At 44.7% G+C, this 22,046-nt stretch overlaps 1 protein-coding gene across 4 annotated transcripts in view; it reads left to right on the forward strand.

Annotated features, from left to right (window-relative positions):
• The window catches only part of LOC138950904 (tetratricopeptide repeat protein 23-like), a 67,507-nt gene extending 45,791 nt beyond the window's left edge, over positions 1–21,716 (forward strand). For 2 of the 4 annotated variants that reach the window (XM_070322606.1, XM_070322607.1), the window contains exons 5-16: positions 477–628; positions 1,007–1,205; positions 2,881–3,004; positions 6,312–6,468; positions 6,927–7,052; positions 7,811–7,937; positions 8,706–8,788; positions 9,268–9,353; positions 9,562–9,689; positions 20,316–20,465; positions 20,954–21,036; positions 21,382–21,716. In XM_070322606.1, the coding sequence (XP_070178707.1) occupies positions 477–628; positions 1,007–1,205; positions 2,881–3,004; positions 6,312–6,468; positions 6,927–7,052; positions 7,811–7,937; positions 8,706–8,788; positions 9,268–9,353; positions 9,562–9,689; positions 20,316–20,465; positions 20,954–21,036; positions 21,382–21,502 (1,536 nt within the window). In that variant the 3' untranslated portion in view covers positions 21,503–21,716. The remainder of the gene's footprint in view (positions 1–476; positions 629–1,006; positions 1,206–2,880; positions 3,005–6,311; positions 6,469–6,926; positions 7,053–7,810; positions 7,938–8,705; positions 8,789–9,267; positions 9,354–9,561; positions 9,690–20,315; positions 20,466–20,953; positions 21,037–21,381) is intronic. The other 2 variants (XM_070322604.1, XM_070322605.1) reach the window with 2 other exon arrangements.
• The last annotated feature ends 330 nt before the right edge of the window (positions 21,717–22,046 follow it).

Consider the following 22,046-nt stretch of genomic DNA (forward strand, 5'->3'; position numbering starts at 1 on the left):
TGTCCATTGCGGCATGAAAATAGCAGCTGGGGTGTAGAGAAGGGGAGGGGAGGGTCTGCTGCTTTCTCATGCCATCATGATCAGAATTTTTTTTGTTTTAATAATCTACTGACCAACAGTTGCACCCCCCTGTTTACAAAGAGTTCTTTAGAGGGGTCATGAATGTGGACAAACGACTGATTGGGTGAATTGCTGAGGTGTTAAAAAAAAAAAAAAATCCAATTCAAATCCAAAAACAGATCGACGGCTAACGTTCAAAATTCTGAATAAAAAAAACAAGAATTATAGGTTATTGTAACATTTTGTTTTCACTATAATTAAACATTCCAATAGCCTACAATTCTTTTTTTTGTTGGATTCTGTACACAAAAAAGGTAACCTAGTTACCCTAACTTTTTACCTTGTCACCAGAAACAGGCATTTTGATTTGTGTGTGTGTGTGCCAAAAATGTACATTGATCTGTGGACTGTGACAGGTAGATCCCAGGAGCGTGAAGATGTCGGGCGATGAGGACGGAGATGAGAGGGATGCAGTGTCGCCGGTACTGCCTGTGGTCTCCATCGGCAGCCACAGTGGATCACGCTCACCACTGCATGACAACCACGATGAATACTCCGATATTACCCTGTATGTATGGATTCTGTGGAGGGAGGGAGGAAGTGTGTGTGTGATGTGTGGGTGAGTCTAAATGTGTGACACAGTGTGTGTGTTTGTGCGTGTGCATGTATACATGTAAGAGAGAGAGGTATATATATAGTGTGTGTTTGTGTGTGTTTGTGCGTGTATGTGTGAAAGAGACGGAGAGAGTGTGTGTGTGTGTATGTGCACGTATGTGATCGAGAGATAGAAATACTAGATTGATGCTTGTAGGTGTGCATTAATATTTGTTTAGAACTTTTGTTGTTGAAATGTCACTGTGTATGTGGACATTAATGTGTTGATATGTGTATTGATATCTGCACTTTCAATAGTCACACACTCTCAGTGTCAACCTCTAATTTGCAGGTCAGAAGATGGAGATGAAGAGGAGGATGAAGACAGGGAAGGGAGGAGACACAGAGCGGAGTCACCGGATGAAGGCGGCACTTCCACTCGACAGCGTTTCAAGACCATCAACGGGAGGACGCGTATCAACATGACTCCCCCTGACCAGCTCCTTGCCATCGCTCAGAAGAAAGCCAGAAAACTCGCTTCTTTGAAGAAGGTAGCTTTCCTCATCTTGATACAGGGTGACCCCCCCCAAAAAATGCCACCCAGAAAATACTAATAACTTGTGCATTTGTTCAACAAATTAATTCATATTTGGTGTACATTTACATTAATTTAACAGCTCTTTCTAAAAAAATAAATCCAAATTCAGGTATCGACTCAGTATTAGGAGGGTTGAGGCTGTTTCAGGCTGACCGAGCTATTGGGGAGATAAGATAAGATAAGAAAACGGTAATTTTCATTTTAGGCCCCCCCAAAAAATAGGTGTGGTTAAGGTAACATAGCCAAAAAAAATAGGGTAGGAAGGTAGGCAATCACTTTTTTTTTAAACTTTTTTTTCTAATGTGTACAAATTAAACCTACTTGACAGGGAAATAAGTGTGCGACTCGAGCGCTTTCGCTTTCATTGCGTTTTCTGCACTGGTTTTTTTTTGTTGTTGTTGTTGTGACAAATGTAATAAAAAGTTATAGGGTCGGCCCCTAAAAATAGGGTAGGTCGGGTTACCGTAACCACACCTATTTTTTTTTAGGCCTTAAACAAACATGGACATTTTTCGTTTGGCACCACATCGCATTTCTAGTAACACAAACACACCATCATAAAGCAACAAGGGCTGGGTGGCCGAGTGGTAAACGCACTTGCGCTCGGAAGCGAGAGGTTGCAAGTTCGACCCTGGGTCAGGGCGTTAGCAATTTTCTCCCCCCTTTCCTAACCTAGGTGGTGGGTTCAAGTGCTAGTCTTTTGGATGAGACGAAAAACCGAGGTCCCTTCGTGTACACTACATTGGGGTGTGCACGTTAAAGATCCCACGATTGACAAAAGGGTCTTTCCTGGCAAAATTGTATTGGGCATAGATAAAAATGTCCACCAAAATACCCGTGTGACTTGGAATAATAGGCCGTGAAAAGTAGGATATGCGCCGAAATGGCTGCGATCTGCTGGCCGATGTGAATGCGTGATGTATTGTGTAAAAAAATTCCATCTCACACAGCATAAATAAATCCCTGCGCCTTGAATATATGTGCGCGATATAAATTGCATAAAAAAAAAATTTTCAAAATAAAAAAAAATCCCTGCGCTTAGAACTGTACCCACGGAATACGCGCGATATAAGCCTCATATTGATTGATTGATAATTGAAGATAAGTACACTACTAAGATCAAGAGTATACACACGCGTTTACTTACTTACTGCCCATCATGCCGGTTGGCATGTTGGGCAGCAACGACGGACCTCCACTCTGTGTCTGTTCTGTGCGATTCTCTGGATGGTACCCCACATATTGGTTCAATTCAGGGTCTTCAGGTCTATCTCCTTCCACCGTCGCCAGGTGTTCTTGGGTCTGCCTCTCTTGCGCTTTCCCTCTGGTGTCCAGTGAAGGACAGTCCTGGTGATGCTATCCAGCTCTCTTCGCAAGACAAGTCCGATCCATCACCACCGCCTTTTCACGACAATGGTCTTCATGCTCTCTTGATTGCACTGGGCAAGTAGCCGTTGGTTGGAGATGGTGTTGGGCCAGAAGATCCGCAGGATTCTCCGGAGGTTCTTTATGTGAAAGGTTGACAACTTTGTCATGTCGCTTTTCGTCATCCTCCAGCATTCTGAGCCGTAGAGTAGTGTGGAGAGGATGCAGCTGGTACATTAACTCAATAATTAAAACTGTTTCAGGCTGACCGAGCTATCAAGGAATACACTCGCTGCATCGCGCTGACCAGGATCGTCCACGGCGACCACCACTGGTTACTGGCAAAAAGTCACGTGGATCTTGGGGAGGCATATCTCGACCTCAAAGGTGAGTTGTAATAAACTGTACAATTTTGAAAGCAGCTGCCACAGTTTTCTATCACCGCTCACCTGAAGGCTCATGCTATAAATGTACAAAGTAGTAGTATCACAAACAACTTTGTATCTGTGCACTTGTGCATTGTTGAAACTTAGCAGGATGGTGGAAGAGATGTTATTTTTTTCAGCTGACTGAAATAGATATGTGTTACTGCATGAGTGATGTATTTGAGGTCTGCATTATCTTGGAATGCGCCCCAAAGAGTAAGCAAAACGCTCCTTCCCATGAAAACAGTTTGGCTCACTGTCCTCTTGGATCGGGCCAGGCTTTAACATAGCATAAGAGCGTCCCTCCACTTGGTCATATACCAAACATCAACACCCTGACTTCTAGCTACCCCCCGCGGGTTAGAGGGAAGAATTTACCCGATGCTCCCCAGCATGTCGTAAGAGGCGACTAACGGATTCTGTTTCTCCTTTTACCCTTGTTTAGTGTTTCTTGTATAGAATATAGTCAATGTTTGTAAAGATTTTAGTCAAGCAGTATGTTGGAAATGTTAAGTCCTTTGTACTGGAGGCTTGCATTCTCCCGGTGGGGTCATATATTGTGCTGCGTTGCAGGCCCTTGGAGCAATTTTTGAGTCACTTGAGAAAAAGTGACTCTATGTAATCGGTCAGTGTTAGTCTGTCCGGCCGGCCGTCCGTAGACACCACCTTAACGTTGGACTTTTCTCGGAAACTATCAAAGCGATCGGGCTCATATTTTGTTTAGTCGTGACCTCCAATGACCTCTACACTTTAACGATGGTTTCGTTGACCTTTGACCTTTTTCAAGGTCACAGGTCAGCGTCAAAGGAAAAATTAGACATTTTATATCTTTGACAAAGTTCATCGGATGTGATTGAAACTTTGTAGGATTATTCTTTACATCAAAGTATTTACATCTGTAGCCTTTTACGAACGTTATCAGAAAAACAAGGGAGATAACTAGCCTTTTCTGTTCGGCAACACACAACTTAACGTTGGGCTTTTCTCGGAAACTATAAAAGTGACCGGGCTCAAATTTTATGTGAACGTGACTCATTGTGTTGTGAATAGCAATTTCTTCCTGTCTATCTGATGCCTCATATAATATTCAGAACTGCGAAAGTGACTCGATCGAGCGTTTGCTCTTCTTGTTTGATTGGTGCTTTTGTGAACAAGAGACAATTAACAAACCACGGTGGAGAACTAACGCATTTTGAGTTAGCAGGGAATGTGTTATTTTTACACCGACCCTCTCCCTTCCATTTCCCTTCCCCCCACTCTCCTTCCCCTCCTGCGTGCGTACCGCCCTAGACAGTGCCACACAGCCTACCCACAGCACAAAGACGAACGCTGTGCGAGAATAGCTCAGTATCCATGCATTCCTAGAGCTGTCTGCGATTAACCGTCCATTGGCCCACACAAACTCACTTCCTCCTAGCACACACCGGACCAGCACAACACAGAACCACACAGACACTTGTAATTGTAGTCGTTATTTCAGCACAAAACAACACTTTTCTGTGTATATTCACTTGTTGATTGCAATGTTAATATGTTTGATGGACGAAATCCGTTCAAATGAAAGAATATCGGATAGGCACTGTTCTTTGACACTGTAGTGAAAAGAGCGCATTTTCACATGCAGCATAGACAGACAGACGGCTTCCCAACAAAGACAAAGAGGGAAGGTTCTGGAATTTTCTCAGCGCTGTGCAAGCCGGCGTGATCGCTGGCGCGCGCGCATGGTTAAAAATAGCTACAGCAGAGCATATTCTCAAGTTGTTGTCTCAGTGCCAAGTGAAGGGACCGTGAAACCGGCACGGTTGGCCTTGTGGTAAGGCGTCCGCCCCGTGATCGGGAGGTCGTGGGTTCGAACCCCGGCCGGGTCATACCTAAGACTTTAAAATTGGCAATTTAGTGGCTGCTCCGCCTGGCGTCTGGCATTATGGGGTTAGTGCTAGGAAGGACTGGTTGGTCCGGTGTCAGAATAATGTGACTGGGTGAGACATGAAGCCTGTGTTGCGACTTCTGTCTTGTGTGTGGCGCACGTTAAATGTCAAAGCAGCACCTCCCTGATATGGCCCTTCGTGGTCGGCTGGGCGTTAAGCAAACAAACAAACAAACAAAAAAGACAATTAACAAGTGGCTCTATCCCATCACCCCCCCCCCCCCCCCCCCCCCTTTCCCCGTAGCGATATAACCTTGAACGGTTGAAAACGACGTTAAACACCAAATAAAGAAAGAAAAAAAGAAAGAAAAGACTGCTAGCTATGGTGGCTTTTACTCAATTATTTTATGAAAAAGTTCCCAGTGTCCACAGAGAGCACCCAGGTTGTTCATTTTTGGTATGTGACCAAGTTGGAGTTATCTGTCCAATACGGCATACAAGCCTGGCCAAGTTTCAAATAGTGTGCAGAACTGTTTTCACAGGAAGGATCAGTGTGCCTTTAACCCTTTCACTGCCTGTAGGATGACATCGGCCATCCTGGGTTAAACTTGCTTTAACGGACAGCAAACCATTCTATATAAGTGACAAAGAAGAAGAACAACGAGCAAACAGTGTGTGTGTGTGTGTGTGTGTTGTGTAATCATGTATACGTCAAGGGCACAGTGTCGGTTTTCAATTCAGTGGAATATTGTTAAATACAGTGGAACTCCTCTTTTAAGACCTAAAAAAATCTGAGAAAATCAGGTCTTAAAATGGAGGGAGTCTTTATACAATGGAGGTAAACTTACAGAGGCTATGAACAGAAAATCAGGTCTTGAAATTTCATTTTTTTTGTTCATTTTCATTACTTTATTGTCCCATCGCTGGGAAATTCGGGTCGCTTCCTCCCAGTGGAAAGCTAGCAGCAACGGAGTCGCGCTACCCAAGTGTCTGCGTGTTTAGGTGTATTCAGCCACCTGCACTTATGGCAGAATGACCAAGGTATTTTACGTGCCATTGTGATGACACGGGGGTGGGACATGGCTTCCGTCTCTGGGTCTGCACATAAAGTTGACCCGTGTCCGTCCCGGCCCGAATTCGAACCTGCGACCTTTCGATCACAAGTCCAGTGCTCTACCAACTGAGCTACCGGGAGGGAGTCTTTATACAATGGGGGTAAACTTACAGAGGCTATGAACAGAAAATCTGAGCAAACACTGCCAGGGTCTTAAAAGGGAGGGAGTCTTTAAATCAGGGTGTCTTAAAGGGGGGTGGGGGGAGGGGGGGGTCCACTGTACAAATATGTACTGGCATGTGCAGCCAACAGGTTAAGGTTTTCACGGTGAAGTGTCTCTTTTCACAGGGTACGCCCCACAGGCTGAGTTTCATGCAGAGACGGCCAAGAGCGTCATGCTGCATGGCGCCCACGTGTCGGACTCGGTGCAAGAGAAAGCCCACCTGTACAAGGTGCTCATCAACATGTACTACATTCTGGGCAGAGCTACCACACACATGAAGAAATATCCTTTTGTGTTGATGCTGTTTGGGTGAATATATGAAACTGAACTTTGGCTTGAAAACTTTATTGCTAAACTATATTGTAGAAGGATCTTTCTTACAGTTATTTTTTTTTTTTATATACAATATAGACATTGAAAATAATAACAAAAAGTTCACATAAGGGGAAGGGGTATATACATTGAATGTCCACCCACACGCACAAATGCATGCATGCACACACCCATACGCAGCACACACATGTACGTACGCACGCAAACACACACGCTTGCACACGCACTCACACACACACACCCTCACACCATCTACCCCCATTTTCACATTTTTCACATGATTTTATTATTTCAGTGACAAAAAGGGCGCTTTATTAGCGTATTATAGGTAGGGTTTGGATATCAAGAGTAGCATAGATGTGCCCCATAGGCCAAACAATACGATGATTTTCTTGACTGTGGACTACATACCCAGAAGCGGAGCAGTATCTGATGAAGGCTGACCGCATCGCCGCAGAACGTAGTCGTCTGGACTGTGTATCCGATGAAGACTGCGACAAAACGGACGTCAGACTGTTCCTCGCTATGGCAAAGTGAGCTGTTGCCTTTTGTTGTGCTTTTCTTGTTGCAATACAGTGAAACCTGCCATTTAAGACCTCCCTTTTTAAGACCTTGTGTTTTCAGACTTTCTGTCCATAACCTCTGTAAATTACCTCCATTTTAAGACCTTGTGTTTTCAGACTTTCTGTCCATAACCTCTGTAAATTACCTCCATTTTAAGACCTTGTGTTTTCAGATTTTCTGTCCATAACCTCTGTAAATTACCTCCATTTTAAGACCTTGTGTTTTCAGACTTTCTGTCCATAACCTCTGTAAATTACCTCCATTTTAAGACCTTATTGTAATCGGTCAATGTCGGTGAATTCCAGTGAAAAGTACAGCCACCACTGTGCTGCCTCAACTTTTCTTAGGCGTGTGTATGTATGTATGTGTGTGTGTGAGGGGGGGTGTTCATGTGTGTGTGTGTGTGTGTGCAGCAATTCCCCAGCAATTCCCATCAAACTACGGGACAGATTTACATGAAATTATAGTTATAAACAATACATATTTCACTCTCTCTTTTGCTCTGATATGAATTGTTACAATCTTGCAAGAAAGTCTCTTCTGACTTTTAGTTCTTAAATCTTTTGGAACTGTAATCGTATATAAATAATTTATCTTGTAGAATATTTTAAGTTGTTTGATGTCTTCATATCGGCCGGTCCGCTAAGAAAAGTTGAGGCGGCACTGTGGCGACTGCATTTTCATTGGAAATTTAATTGACATTGAATTACTTGGCTATGATGTGCAGGTTGTATGGGCGACAGAAGAAGTACGCTGTGGCTGCGGAAAAGTACGACAAAGCCATCGACCTGATGGAGAAAGTGTACGGCAGGGACAGTTTGAGACTGATTTCTGTGCTGCATGACTATGGCAAGGTTTGTGTTCAGTGTGAAATTACATTGGAGCCTCTGTTAAGATCCTCATTTCATGACCTCCCCCCTTGAAAACCGGATTTAATTTTTTTTTAAATTCAAAGATTTTCTGTTGATAATGTCTGTGAATTAATTTTACCTCCATTTTGAAACTCTCTCCCATCGAAGACCTTCATTTCTCAGATTTCTTCTCTGGATGGTCGTTTTAGACAGGTTCAACTGTTATAATATACGTCTTGTGGGGACTTATTGAGGACACATTTTTGAAGCAGATACTGGAACTGGATGAAATTATAATACTGTAGCTTGAGAAATGTTACTAAGACTTAAAATCTCAGCACAATGCACCCTTTCCTCAGGCGAGAGCAAATCTCGCGTCGCGAGAAAATCCGCGCATTGCATGCTGGGATTGCAAATTGTACCAAACACGAGGTCTTCAGAAGAGGTACATTGCCGATTGCGTTCAAGTTTTCCCTCGTAAGCTCTTATCTCTTTGATATTTCTGTGGTTTTTGTCCCACGATAGTTTCATGATTTAAGCGGAATGGATCTCGGACACAAAAGCTCAGCAATGCAATTTCTCTTTTAGAGATTAATAAAGTTATTGTATTGTATTGTATTGTATTGTATTTGGTACAACGGAGCGCCCCCTGCCGCCAAAAATGTGACTAGCCGCGCATGCGCACTTGAAACTTTGAAGGGATGTATTAGAACGGAGTAGGTATTTACATTCCATCAAAACCATTGACATTGAAATTGTTTTTGGTTACAGCTGGAACAGAGCAAAGGTCGCCATGCCAACCACCAGAAGGCCATTGACTTGTTCCAACAGGCGCACGATGTAGCTACAGCAAAGTGAGGATAAGATTTGTCTTAGAATTTACCATTTTCGTTTCCATTTCTCACTTTTAGATTTTTGTATGGCCATGAAATCACTAGAGCTTGTTAAATGCAAATTGATAATTTGCCTCATATTAAGATTTTTTAGACAGCACGTACACTGCAGTCCACTATAGTTGTGGGAAAAATCATATGTTACTGCACATTTCTGCCTTACTATTGTATAAGGGAGTTGTTACTTAAAATAGACGAATTCCGGAAATAACTTTTGCTGCGGAGAAAAAGAGGGCAAACAAACCCGTGTGACAAAATAGGCCAATCACTATTGAGTTGCGTGTCTTACACGTGCTGATCGCGACAACGTGTAGCAACAAGCCACTCGCTAGTGATGGGCCTATTTTGTCACACGGGTTTGTTTGCCCTTTTTTTTCAGCAGCAAAAGTTATTTCCGAACATCGTCTGTTATAAGCTAATGTGGTGTGCCATGTTGACAGCTACAGGCAGGGCAGTCAGGAGACAGTGGACACGGCGCTGGCACTGGCGCAGGCCTACGCAAACACAGGGAGAGAGGAGGCTGAGGGTGAGTGTGTTTCTTCATCTGTGTTGCTGCATTAGGGAATTGCTGAGCGTATTTAGGCATATGCATATAGCTGTGCTAGTTGTCGGAGACAGCACCTTAAAACACTGCGAAAAGTTAACTTTTTTTACCTGAACGAGTGTCTTAGCCAATGCATGGCCATTCATGAGCAAAATCTTCAAGTGGTTCATTATAATTGACCTGTGTGCAGGTTCGGCGGAGAGTTACCTGAACGAGTGCCTGGCCAACTGCACGGCCATCCATGGTCCCCACCACCCCCGGTCTCTGATGGTGCAGGATGAGCTGGCCAGGCTTCTCATCAGGACCGACAGGCATGAGGTAATTTGGTCGCTATCGACCTGTTTTTTGCTATCAGCATGGAGCAGGATTTGAAATCCATTGCTCCATTTGGAGGATTTCTGCTAATGAGAGTGAGTTTTCTAGTGTCTGCCAAAATGCAGATTTAAATAAAAAATAAAAAATGTAGATTGTTTTTGTTAGTTGTTAGTGTTATCGACAAAAAAGGGTCCTGGCCTGACTACTGTGACATTTATCAGATCATCTAAACTCAGTCCTGGTTGGTCAAATTAGTCACATGGTGCATTGAAATGCTGTAATTATGTATCATTTAATTTCTGGCTGTGTGTGAGGTAGACAGGGCCACTATGGGTAACAGCAAATAGACGAATTCTGTAAATAACTCTGTCAGGTTTGTTTGTGTTGTGAAAGAGTGCATTCTCTTGCTTTCATTGCTCCTTGTCCACCTGTCGAGACACACCCCTTGCTTATGACTGGCCTATATTGCGTGGGAAAGTTTTCCTCAAGAAAAGCAAGAGTATTGCCTCTTGCACGAGTCATACAAACCAGACAGAGTTATTGCCTTTTGCACGAGTCATACAAACCAGACAGAGTTATTGCCTCTTGCACGAGTCATACAAACCAGACAGAGTTATTGCCTCTTGCACGAGTCATACAAACCAGACAGAGTTATTGCCTCTTGCACGAGTCATACAAACCAGACAGAGTTATTGCCTCTTGCACGAGTCATACAAACCAGACAGAGTTATTGCCTCTTGCACGAGTCATACAAACCAGACAGAGTTATTGCCTCTTGCACGAGTCTTACAAACCAGACTGAGTTATTGCCTCTTTCACGAGTCATACAAACCAGACAGAGTTATTGCCTCTTGCACGAGTCATACAAACCAGACAGAGTTATTGCCTCTTGCACGAGTCATACAAACCAGACAGAGTTATTGCCTCTTTCACGAGTCATACAAACCAGACAGAGTTATTGCCTCTTGCACGAGTCATACAAACCAGACAGAGTTATTGCCTCTTTCACGAGTCATACAAACCAGACAGAGTTATTGCCTCTTGCACGAGTCATACAAACCAGACAGAGTTATTGCCTCTTGCACGAGTCATACAAACCAGACAGAGTTATTTTTTAACATTGTATACAGTGGAAACCCCCTTTTAAGACCTCCAAAAATCGGAGAAAATCGGGTCTTAAAAAGCAGGGAGTCTTAAAATGGGGGTAATTTTACAGAGGTTATGAACAGAATTCTGAGAAAACAAGGTCTTAAAAAGCAGGGAGTTTTAAAATAGGGGTAATTTTATAGAGGTTATGAACAGAAAGGCTGAGAAATCAAGGTCTTAAAAAGCAGGGAGTTTTAAAATAGGGGTAATTTTATAGAGGTTATGAACAGAAAGTCTGAGAAATCAAGGTCTTAAAAAGCAGGGAGTCTTAAAATGGAGGTAACTTTACAGAGGTTATGAACAGAATTCTGAGAAAACAAGGTCTTAAAAAGCAGGGAGTCTTAAAATGGAGGTAATTTTACAGAGGTTATGAACAGAATTCTGAGAAAACAAGGTCTTAAAAGGCAGGGAGTCTTAAAATGGGGGTAATTTTACAGAGGTTATGAACAGAAAGTCTGAGAAAACAAGGTCTTAAAAAGCAGGGAGTCTTAAAATGGAGGTAACTTTACAGAGGTTATGAACAGAATTCTGAGAAAACAAGGTCTTAAAAAGCAGGGAGTCTTAAAATGGAGGTAACTTTACAGAGGTTATGAACAGAATTCTGAGAAAACAAGGTCTTAAAAAGGAGGGAGTCTTAAATTGGATGTAACTTTACAGAGGTTATGAACAGAAGGTCCGAGAAAACAGGGTCTTAAAAAGGAGGGAGTCTTAAAATGGAGGTAACTTTACAGAGGTTATGAACAGAATTCTGAGAAAACAAGGTCTCAAAAAGCAGGGAGTCTTAAATTGGAGGTAACTTTCAGGGATCGCGTTTACCGGTAATTTCCGGTATTTTACCGGTTAAGATTCGCCAATACCGGAAAAAAAAGTGGATGTCGGTCAGACGTACCGATTGTTATTTGGTTTGACCGGTAAAAAAAAAAGTAGTAATTACAAAAATCGTTTGTCAGTACGAGGGAGAGAGAGAGAGAGAGAGAGAGAGAGAGAGAGAGAGAGAGAGAGAGAGAGAGAGAGAGAGAGAGAGAGAGAGAAGAGATTTGGATGGCTTGTTGTGACAGCGCTACAATGTTGCGATTATGTCTCCATTGATGACACTTGATGTCAAACATGACGTCAAAAATCAGACATCATACTTTTCGCGCTATTTCTTTCAGTTCCCGGTCCATCGTAAAATCTTTCAGTTTATGTTATAAGGGACGGCGTCTAACTATAGCCGACATAGCATCATACCGGGAAATCACGTACTCACACCAGCTTAGATCTTTGTCTACATACATACAGTTGATTAATAATCATTATTGTGAGGCGAGTCGATTGCGATGAAGAAGCAACGATCTTTACTGTCTTTTCTACCCCCAAGAGGTGAGAAAAGGCCTTTGAATGAAGGAACTGAAAGTGAAAGTACTTCACGGCCTAGTACATCCGCATATCACTGACATTGATTTAATGTATTGTAAGTCATTGTTTGTCTTTTACTGGTTGCCTTGGCAAGCTTACCGATTTTCGTGAGAGCCTTGTAGCCAGCTCATGACGTCATACCGGTTTGAAAAATACCTAGCGCGATCACTGAACTTTACAGAGGTTATGAACAGAATTCTGAGAAAACAAGGTCTTGAAAAGGAGTGTCACGTTTCAATATATCACTTAAGGTGATTATGAACCGGTTAATTACTACTAATTAACTAACCACACCACGATCCACTCTCGCAGGCATACAATTAAATAGAGTCAACAAAAGTATAAGTTTCAGACGCCTGTTTATGTATAAACTCTCCACCTCCCTCGAGCCTTCACTCAAAATATGTTCCTTTTACGTTCTCATACGTAAAAAAACAGTGTTCACTGACAAAATGCCAGTAGTATATAGAAAATTATAGTAACACGCTGAACCCGTGTAAATACAGTCAAAATGAGAATGTTCTGTTCAAAAAGCTCTAGTTCATGCAGGGGTCACACACCCCACGTTGTCACTACTCCAATGAAATCATAGATACGAAAAGACAACGGTGGTCAACGGGGTGCGTACGACATGGTGCACTTAGCTTTATCTCTGCTGCTGCTGCTTAGCCGGTATGCTGGTTAGCCGGTATGCTGGTTAGCCGGTCCGCTGGTTAGCCGGTTCGCTGGTTAGCCGGTCCGCTGGTTAGCCGGTCTCCTGGTTAGCGTAGCTTCAACAGGTCCCGCCAAAGTCAGCCGTGCAGATGTTACAGGAACGTAACGAAGCGAAGCGAAACGAACGGAGGCTGCAAACAGAAAGCATCGGTGCACTAAACATGTCAGCTACCCCTCACCCACCACCTTAAAACATGTCATCTTTAAATACCTCATCGAGCACGTGGGCCTGCACAAAACGGACTTTTTACAACAACAAAACAGCCATTTTCCGTCCTTCTCTCCCTATCTGCAAAAACCATATACAGATTAGTATTTTAGCGTCACAGAGAGTAAATTATGCGCTAACCTGGAAAGAACAACAGAGAGTATTTCATTCCACAACACAGACTCATCAACAGCGTTAAATAATGATTTATTACCTCAAAAGCCTATGATTGTACTCTCAATGGAAGCAAAGTCCGCTTCCTCCCTGGAACAGTCTCTGTTCGTCAACAGTGACCAAAAACGTCCAGAACCCCTTGTCGAATCCTTATGCGAAAGCCATCGCCGACGAAGGAAAGTTGACGACTTGTCCTCAGCAAAGTACTGGCAGTGAGACAGGAAAAACTAGTGGAAGCTCCCCTAGAGTGCCGAATATAATACTCGGTGAAAAACCATCATACTCTAGAAACTGTATTAGATCCTTCCCCTTCTGCCGCTGGGTGTCAAGTGCCCCGTATATGTGTCTCAGACAGACAACCTAGCCAAATACACGTGACTGACCTTGTCACAAAACCAGTCCAGCTATACACAATTCTGCCTCCCCAAGCAGAAAAAAGACACGAGAAACTCAATCCCTGAAAATCCCGTGCGCGCTGTCAGCGAAAAACCGTCAGCTCTATGACAGCAGAAACCTCCACTGTAAAACTCGTGCGTTTCAAAACATCCGTGTTCATTAAGCGCTGTCAGCAACCTCTGCTGTAGCTCAATATCACGCACAGGCGCTTTCTATCATTATCGACCAAGAACAGGCACTCCACTGAGTGACACTTTCTTGGTCTCTGTCACCCGATCGTGACACACCTCCCCTCTTCAAGACGAAACCTCGGTTTCGCTCACAGTCATGTTCTCCTCTACAGCCCGAGAGAGAAAGTCAGCTCCAACATTGTTGGCGCCCGGAATGACGCGTACCGTGAATTGGTACGGTTGGAGAATCAACGCCCAGCGCATAAGTCTGGCGTTTGCCAACCTTGCAACCTGAAGATATTGCAGAGGTTGATGGTCCGTTTCCAGACAGAAAGGTCGTCCTCAAGAACGAGCAACCCCTCGTTTCACCCCTGATGACTGCAACCTTCTCTGTCTTCTTGTCTTTGTTCTTCTGGTCTTTGTTCTTCTCCCCGTAGGCTGTCCTCTCTATGTAGGCGCGCAGCAGGTTGGCGTGGTACAGGCGTGCTTTCCCGTGCATCATGATCCTGTAGTCGTTCTGGCCCACCCTCGCTGTCACCTCAAAAGGTCCTTGCCACTGCAGTTGTAGCTTGTTGTGTTTGACAGGTAGAAGTAGCAACACCCGTTCTCCAATCTTGAAGCTGCGCGGCCGTGCCTTGCGGTCGAATCCTCGCGCATAACGCTGTGCTGCTCTTCCCAGGTTCTCTTGAGCCAGTTTGCAGGTCTCTTCAATCCTGTTCCTGAGTTCTACGATGTAGGTCGCTGTCGTCTGCACCTCCTCGTCAGCTTCTTCGTCTGTCCAAGCCTGACGCAGGATAGCCATGGGACCGCGTACCTGTCTGCCGTACAACAGCTCGAATGGGGAAAAGCCCAAGCTCTCCTGAGGAACCTCGCGGTATGCAAAAAGCAATGCTGGGATGTACCTGTCCCACGTGCGTGGTTTCTCCTGAGCTAGTTTCCTCAGCATGGTCTTCAAGGTGCCATTGAACCTTTCCACCAGTCCGTTGCACTGAGCATGGTAAGGAGTGGTGAAGTGCTGCTCCAGTGATAGCAGTCGTGCTGCCTCCGCCATCACTCCTCCCGTGAACTGCGTGCCTCTGTCGGTGAGTACCTCTGATGGAATTCCCAGCCGGGACCACATAGTAACCAGAGCCTCAGCTACTCGCGTGGCTTCAATCGATTTCAGAGGGATCGCCTCTGGGTATCGAGTAGCGTAGTCCACCATGGTCAAAATGTATCTGTTTCCGTCCTCAGACGCAGGCAAGATGGGCCCGATGATGTCCACTGCCACCCGACGAAAGGGTTCGTCGATGAGCGGCATCTTCTCTAAGGGGACCTTCCTCACCCTTCCTTTGGCAACCACCTTCTGGCACTTATCGCAGGACGCACAGAAACGTCGGACATCCGTGCAGATGCCTGGCCAGTAAAAGTGGCGCCAGACACGATCCGTGGTCTTCTTGGTACCAAGATGACCTCCCAGAATCGAGTCGTGTGCCGTTGCCATGACACCCTCGCGAAACTCGCGAGGCACGACAACCTGTTTGAATGCACCTTCCTTGTTGCTGAACTCACGGTAGAGCAACTTCTTGTCCCTGAGGAACCTTGACCTCCCATGCTTCCCGCTCAGCTTCACCTTCCCCGACTTCGCGTGCTCCCGAGGAGTAGCTAAGGTCGGGTCAGAATCCTGAGCCTTCGCGAGAAGCACGGGGGTCACGTTCCCCAGGGCAGCTCGTGCAGCAGGTAGGGGTTTGAGAGGTTTGTCCTCTCGCTCCGCCTGTGCCCGCGTGAGCACTGAAATGACGTCGGGAGACCGATAAACGGGAACCTCCCTGGTGACGCCGTCCACAAACTGAACCCGGTTTCCAATGAGCAGGTCGCATGGAGGATCGTCCATGACGACGGCCACAATGGTCCCCGTGAACAACGGGGTTACGACCTTGATCACTGCCGTGTTCAAGTCGTAAGCGTGAGATGCCTCGGCCATTCTCACCCTGATGCTGTCTCCTGTGTAGGCCATAGCTGGAACTAGACTCGCCCGAACCACTATCATGTCTGCCCCTGTGTCCCGCAGACCCTCGCCCTTCACTCCGTTAACGTAGACGTTGCAGTGGGGCTGGAAATGTTTCCTGGAGCACGGAACGCAGAGTTGTGGAATTGTGCATGAGCTCGTGACGTCCCTTAGCTCCTCACTGCCAACAAAGTGTACGCCCTTCTGGTCAGCCTGTCTCTTGTGGCAGTCCTTCTTCACGTGGCCCCGCTTGTTGCAGTAGTAACACTGGATGTCAGTTCTGGAACCTGATCCTTTGTGTCCCTGATCGTCCTTGGGTCCTGAAGAACCTGGATTTCCCGATTTTCCCGGCCATGAGCCTGAAGATTTGCCGGAGATCGCCTGGGCGTCCTCGTGTACTCTGATCCAGTCGGCTGCCTCCTGAGTAGTCTTTGGCTGGTGTTCCTGCACGAAGGTCACCACCTCAGGTCGCAGGCTGGACATCAGTTGCTCCATGACAATGAGGTCGGCAAGGTCGTTGACGGTCCAGTCCTTTTCGGCCATCTCCACCCAGCGCCGCAGGTAGAGATTAAGGCGTGCCACAAACTGATGGCTCAGCTCGCCGCTCAGTCTCTTGCTGTTACGCAGACGTCGTCTGTAGGCTTCCGCAGTCAGGTTGAAGCGCTGGAGTAACGCCTTCTTTAGTGCCTGATAGTCTCTCGCCTCGTCGTCCTCCAAAGCGTTGTAGAGCTGCAATGCGCGTCCTTTTAAGCAGGTGCTAAGGCGGCTAGCCCACGTGGCCTCTTCCCACTTCTGGTCAGATGCAATGCGCTCAAACCGGCGTAAAAAGTCGTCGAGCTCGTCCTTGTCATCGTCGAACGTCGGCAGTCTCGTACGGTCGGCAACAAACGTCGGCGCGCTAGCCTGAGTAAGCGTACCCTTCTCGGCCTGTAGCCTAGCTAGTTCTAGCTGGAGATCGCGATCCGCCTGTTCCTTCCGGTCTAGTCTGTCACGTTCGGCCTGTCGTTCCCTTTCTTGTCTGTCAAGTTCGTCTTTCTTTTCTTGTCTGTCTCGCTCTCTTTCTTGTCTGTCAAGTTCGTCTTTCTCTTTCTTGTCCTGTCTGTCACGTTCGTCTTTCCTTTCCTGTCTGTCTCGTTCTGCCTGTCGTTCGGCCTGTCGTTCTCTTTCTTGTCTGTCAAGTTCGTCCTTCTTGTCCTGTCGGTCACGTTCTTCTTTCCTTGTCAGTCGCTCAAATTCTTCCTTCCGTTCTGCTTCTAAGCGTTTTAGAACGCTTCGGGCTCTAACGCGTGCGTCTCGCTCAGTCGGCTGCTCGCTCCCAGGAGTCTCGAAAGTTATTCTCCTTGTAGGAGATCCCCCTGTAGCCATGGTTAGTTTTAGCAAAGCTTTATTACCAAAGTAAGCCTAACGCAGCTATAGCTAGAACCCGCGGTGATGGAAGCGATGGATACAAAAATCCAGTAACCGGAAAATGCAGAAGAAAAATCCAAACGGTGTAGAACAAAACGCGTAGCCTACTTTATGGCTGCTTTTTGCGGTGAAACAAAGTGTTTCCCACAGCCGTGGCCTACTTTATCGGCTGCTTTTTGCGGTGAAACAGAGTGTCTCCCACAGCCTTGGTTAGGACAGAAGTCCTCGGACCCTTCCCCCCCAAAATTCCAACAAAGTCAAAATATGGAGAAAAATCCAAGTAAAACAAGACAGTAGAAATATAACCTGTTACAGAATGCGAAACAACAATGTAGAGAAAACTGAGTAAAACGAATAACAAATCCGCTAACCCCGCTCAGCTCTCTGCAACGGAAAACTCTGAACGTACAACAACAAAGATTCACAAACAAAGGAAAGGGAGGTAATCACAGTTAGCGCATACAATAACTCACAAATTACAATTTACATTTCCTGCAAGATGTGAATCGCTTAAGGTGTGGTATATGATCAAAACTATACAAAAAAGGGTAGCACCAAGCAGAAAATAAGTCGAGCACTGACGAGATTATCTGCTCTTAGTTATCCTTAATTGGTGGGTCTTTATCAGTTGGAAATTAACTGAGTAAATCCCGGCTTGGCCCCCATGTGTCACGTTTCAATATATCACTTAAGGTGATTATGAACCGGTTAATTACTACTAATTAACTAACCACACCACGACCCACTCTCGCAGTCATACAATTAAATAGAGTCAACAAAAGTATAAGTTTCAGACGCCTGTTTATGTATAAACTCTCCACCTCCCTCGAGCCTTCACTCAAAATATGTTCCTTTTACGTTCTCAACACGTAAAAAAACAGTGTTCACTGACAAAATGCCAGTAGTATATAGAAAATTATAGTAACACGCTGAACCCGTGTAAATACAGTCAAAATGAGAATGTTCTGTTCAAAAAGCTCTAGTTCATGCAGGGGTCACACACCCCACGTTGTCACTACTCCAATGAAATCATAGATACGAAAAGACAACGGTGGTCAACGGGGTGCGTACGACATGGTGCACTTAGCTTTATCTCTGCTGCTGCTGCTTAGCCGGTATGCTGGTTAGTCGGTTCGCTGGTTAGCCGGTCCGCTGGTTAGCCGGTCCGCTGGTTAGCCGGTTCGCTGGTTAGCCGGTCTCCTGGTTAGCGTAGCTTCAACAGGTCCCGCCAAAGTCAGCCGTGCAGATGTTACAGGAACGTAACGAAGCGAAGCGAAACGAACGGAGGCTGCAAACAGAAAGCATCGGTGCACTAAACATGTCAGCTACCCCTCACCCACCACCTTAAAACATGTCATCTTTAAATACCTCATCGAGCACGTGGGCCTGCACAAAACGGACTTTTTACAACAACAAAACAGCCATTTTCCGTCCTTCTCTCCCTATCTGCAAAAACCATATACAGATTAGTATTTTAGCGTCACAGAGAGTAAATTATGCGCTAACCTGGAAAGAACAACAGAGAGTATTTCATTCCACAACACAGACTCATCAACAGCGTTAAATAATGATTTATTACCTCAAAAGCCTATGATTGTACTCTCAATGGAAGCAAAGTCCGCTTCCTCCCTGGAACAGTCTCTGTTCGTCAACAGTGACCAAAAACGTCCAGAACCCCTTGTCGAATCCTTATGCGAAAGCCATCGCCGACGAAGGAAAGTTGACGACTTGTCCTCAGCAAAGTACTGGCAGTGAGACAGGAAAAACTAGTGGAAGTTCCCCTAGAGTGCCGAATATAATATTCGGTGAAAAACCATCATACTCTAGAAACTGTATTAGATCCTTCCCCTTCTGCCGCTGGGTGTCAAGTGCCCCGTATATGTGTCTCAGACAGACAACCTAGCCAAATACACGTGACTGACCTTGTCACAAAACCAGTCCAGCTATACACAATTCTGCCTCCCCAAGCAGAAAAAAGACACGAGAAACTCAATCCCTGAAAATCCCGTGCGCGCTGTCAGCGAAAAACCGTCAGCTCTATGACAGCAGAAACCTCCACTGTAAAACTCGTGCGTTTCAAAACATCCGTGTTCATTAAGCGCTGTCAGCAACCTCTGCTGTAGCTCAATATCACGCACAGGCGCTTTCTATCATTATCGACCAAGAACAGGCACTCCACTGAGTGACACTTTCTTGGTCTCTGTCACCCGATCGTGACAAGGAGGGAGTCTTAAAATGGGGGTAATTTTACAGAGGTTATGAACAGAATTCTGAGAAAACAAGGTCTTAAAAGGCAGGGAGTCTTGAAATGGAGGTAACTTTACAGAGGTTATGAACAGAATTCTGAGAAAACAAGGTCTTAAAAAGCAGGGAGTCTTAAAATGGAGGTAATTTTACAGAGGTTATGAACAGAAAGTCTGAGAAAACAAGGTCTTAAAAAGCAGGGAGTCTTAAAATGGAGGTAACTTTACAGAGGTTATGAACAGAATTCTGAGAAAACAAGGTCTCAAAAAGCAGGGAGTCTTAAATTGGAGGTAACTTTACAGAGGTTATGAACAGAATTCTGAGAAAACAAGGTCTTGAAAAGGAGGGAGTCTTAAAATGGAGGTAACTTTACAGAGGTTATGAACAGAATTCTGAGAAAACAAGGTCTTAAAAAGCAGAGAGTCTTAAAATGGAGGTAACTTTACAGAGGTTATGAACAGAATTCTGAGAAAACAAGGTCTCAAAAAGGAGGGAGTCTTAAATTGGAGGTAAATTTACAGAGGTTATGAACAGAATTCTGAGAAAACAAGGTCTTAAAAAGGAGGGAGTCTTAAATTGGAGGTAACTTTACAGAGGTTATGAACAGAATTCTGAGAAAACAAGGTCTTGAAAAGGAGGGAGTCTTAAATTGGAGGTAACTTTACAGAGGTTATGAACAGAATTCTGAGAAAACAAGGTCTTGAAAAGCAGGGAGTCTTAAAATGGAGGGTCTTAAAAGGGCCCCGGGTTCCACTGTATTGAGAAAAGAACTGCTTGCCGTGCAGGAGGCCATGACGATGCTCAAGTCCAGCATCAACCCCAAGTGCCAGGCGTTCGGCGACTACTCAGAGCAGGTGTCAGACACGTACAAACTGATGGGCTCCATTCACCTGTCGCAGGGCAGCATTGAACGGGCGCTCAGAGCTTACAAAAAGGTGAGAACAAATCAGTGATGCATATGAATTCCAAGGCAGATAGAAGTGCTAATGTTCCAAATTCATTAATCAATAAACAAGAATGGTAAGTTTATGAAATGTTTACTTAACAAAACGATAGTGCATGTTTGTGAATAATAATATCAGCAGAACTGACGAGGGTCGGAAGAACAGGAGAACTTTTGAAAGCGGTAATTGTCATAACTGTTAAATTTGCTCCGTAAATTTGCGTTGTGACAGATCTGGCAGAAAAGTTAGTCATCTTGTCATCCTGTATGGCACTAGCAGACGAATACTGTCTGACAATCAGTACAAATGGTATGTATGATAAAAAGATTTAATGGTTTTAGTGTGTCGCTGGACCCTTCCCAAGAAATTCTGGTACGTTTTTCCTGCTTCTAGTGCATAGTAGTGGGTAGGGGCACACAGTTTGGGAGGCCTGCTGGGGTGCTTTCATTGTCATTTTGATTTATTTTCCTTCTTTTCAGTGTTACGGCATCGAGCAGCTAGTGCTGGGGAAGAACCACAAGAAGACCAAAGACACGTTACGCACAATGGAACTCCTCATGACGTAAGTCAACACTTTTGTCTTTCTTTTTGAAATCTTACAAGTCTTGCCTTCTGCTGGCTGTAAGGTTATTTTACTAATGGGAACTCTCAGTTTTAAGCCCCCCCCCCCCCTTTTTTTTTTTTAAAGATTTTCTTCCTTATTTCACAGAAGAATTATTCACTGTACTGTTTACCTACAATTGAGAAGATCCTACTTTTTTTAGATCAAATTTTTTTGGACATGTTTTTAGAGGGTTTTGATACCCTTTGCAGCCATGTACATATTCCATATTATGTATGCAAAAACTGCTGAATTTAGTTATTTTTTATTCCTTTATTTATTCCTTTATTTTCATATCCTTTACAGAAGCCCTGGCATTGCCAACAAGTTTGTCCTCAACACGCAGGATGAGTTACAGAAACGACCGCGTTTCAACAGCGTGGTCAACACAGGCACGCAAATGGGGGGCTTCAAATCACAGACCTGACGATATCTTTCCTTATTCCGCAATTATCTTGGGCAGCACGTGATGTGTCAGTAAAACGAGACAAGCGAATGAATGGAACTTTTTAGAAAATACATGTACAGTGGAACCCCCCTTTTAAGATTCCCAAATTCAAGACTCCCTCCCTTTTGAGACCTTGTTTTCTCAGACTTTCTGTTGATAACCTGTGTAAAATGACCCCCATTATATTGAGACCCCTCCCTTTTGAGACCTTGTTTTCTCAGATTTGTAGAGGTCTTAAAAAGGGGGTTCCACTGTACTATGCAAAATAAGATAAGTTAAGGAATGGAACATTATATATAAATGTTGTTTTAAGCACTCACGGTAAAACTATCAGGGGAATGTTCCCGGGTGTTAGCCCGACTTTAGATGAGATACACAGTTGTATGCATGATTAAGTGTAGCCAGCCACCTGCACCTATGGCAGAATGGCCGAGGTCTTTTCCGTGCCACTGTGGTGACACGGGGATGGGACATGGATACTGTCTTTGCGTCTGCACATAAAGTTGACCCGTGTCCGTCCCGG

This window comes from Littorina saxatilis, linkage group LG16 (assembly GCF_037325665.1).
Source record: "Littorina saxatilis isolate snail1 linkage group LG16, US_GU_Lsax_2.0, whole genome shotgun sequence".
In the NCBI taxonomy this organism is placed as follows: Eukaryota; Metazoa; Mollusca; class Gastropoda; order Littorinimorpha; family Littorinidae; genus Littorina; species Littorina saxatilis.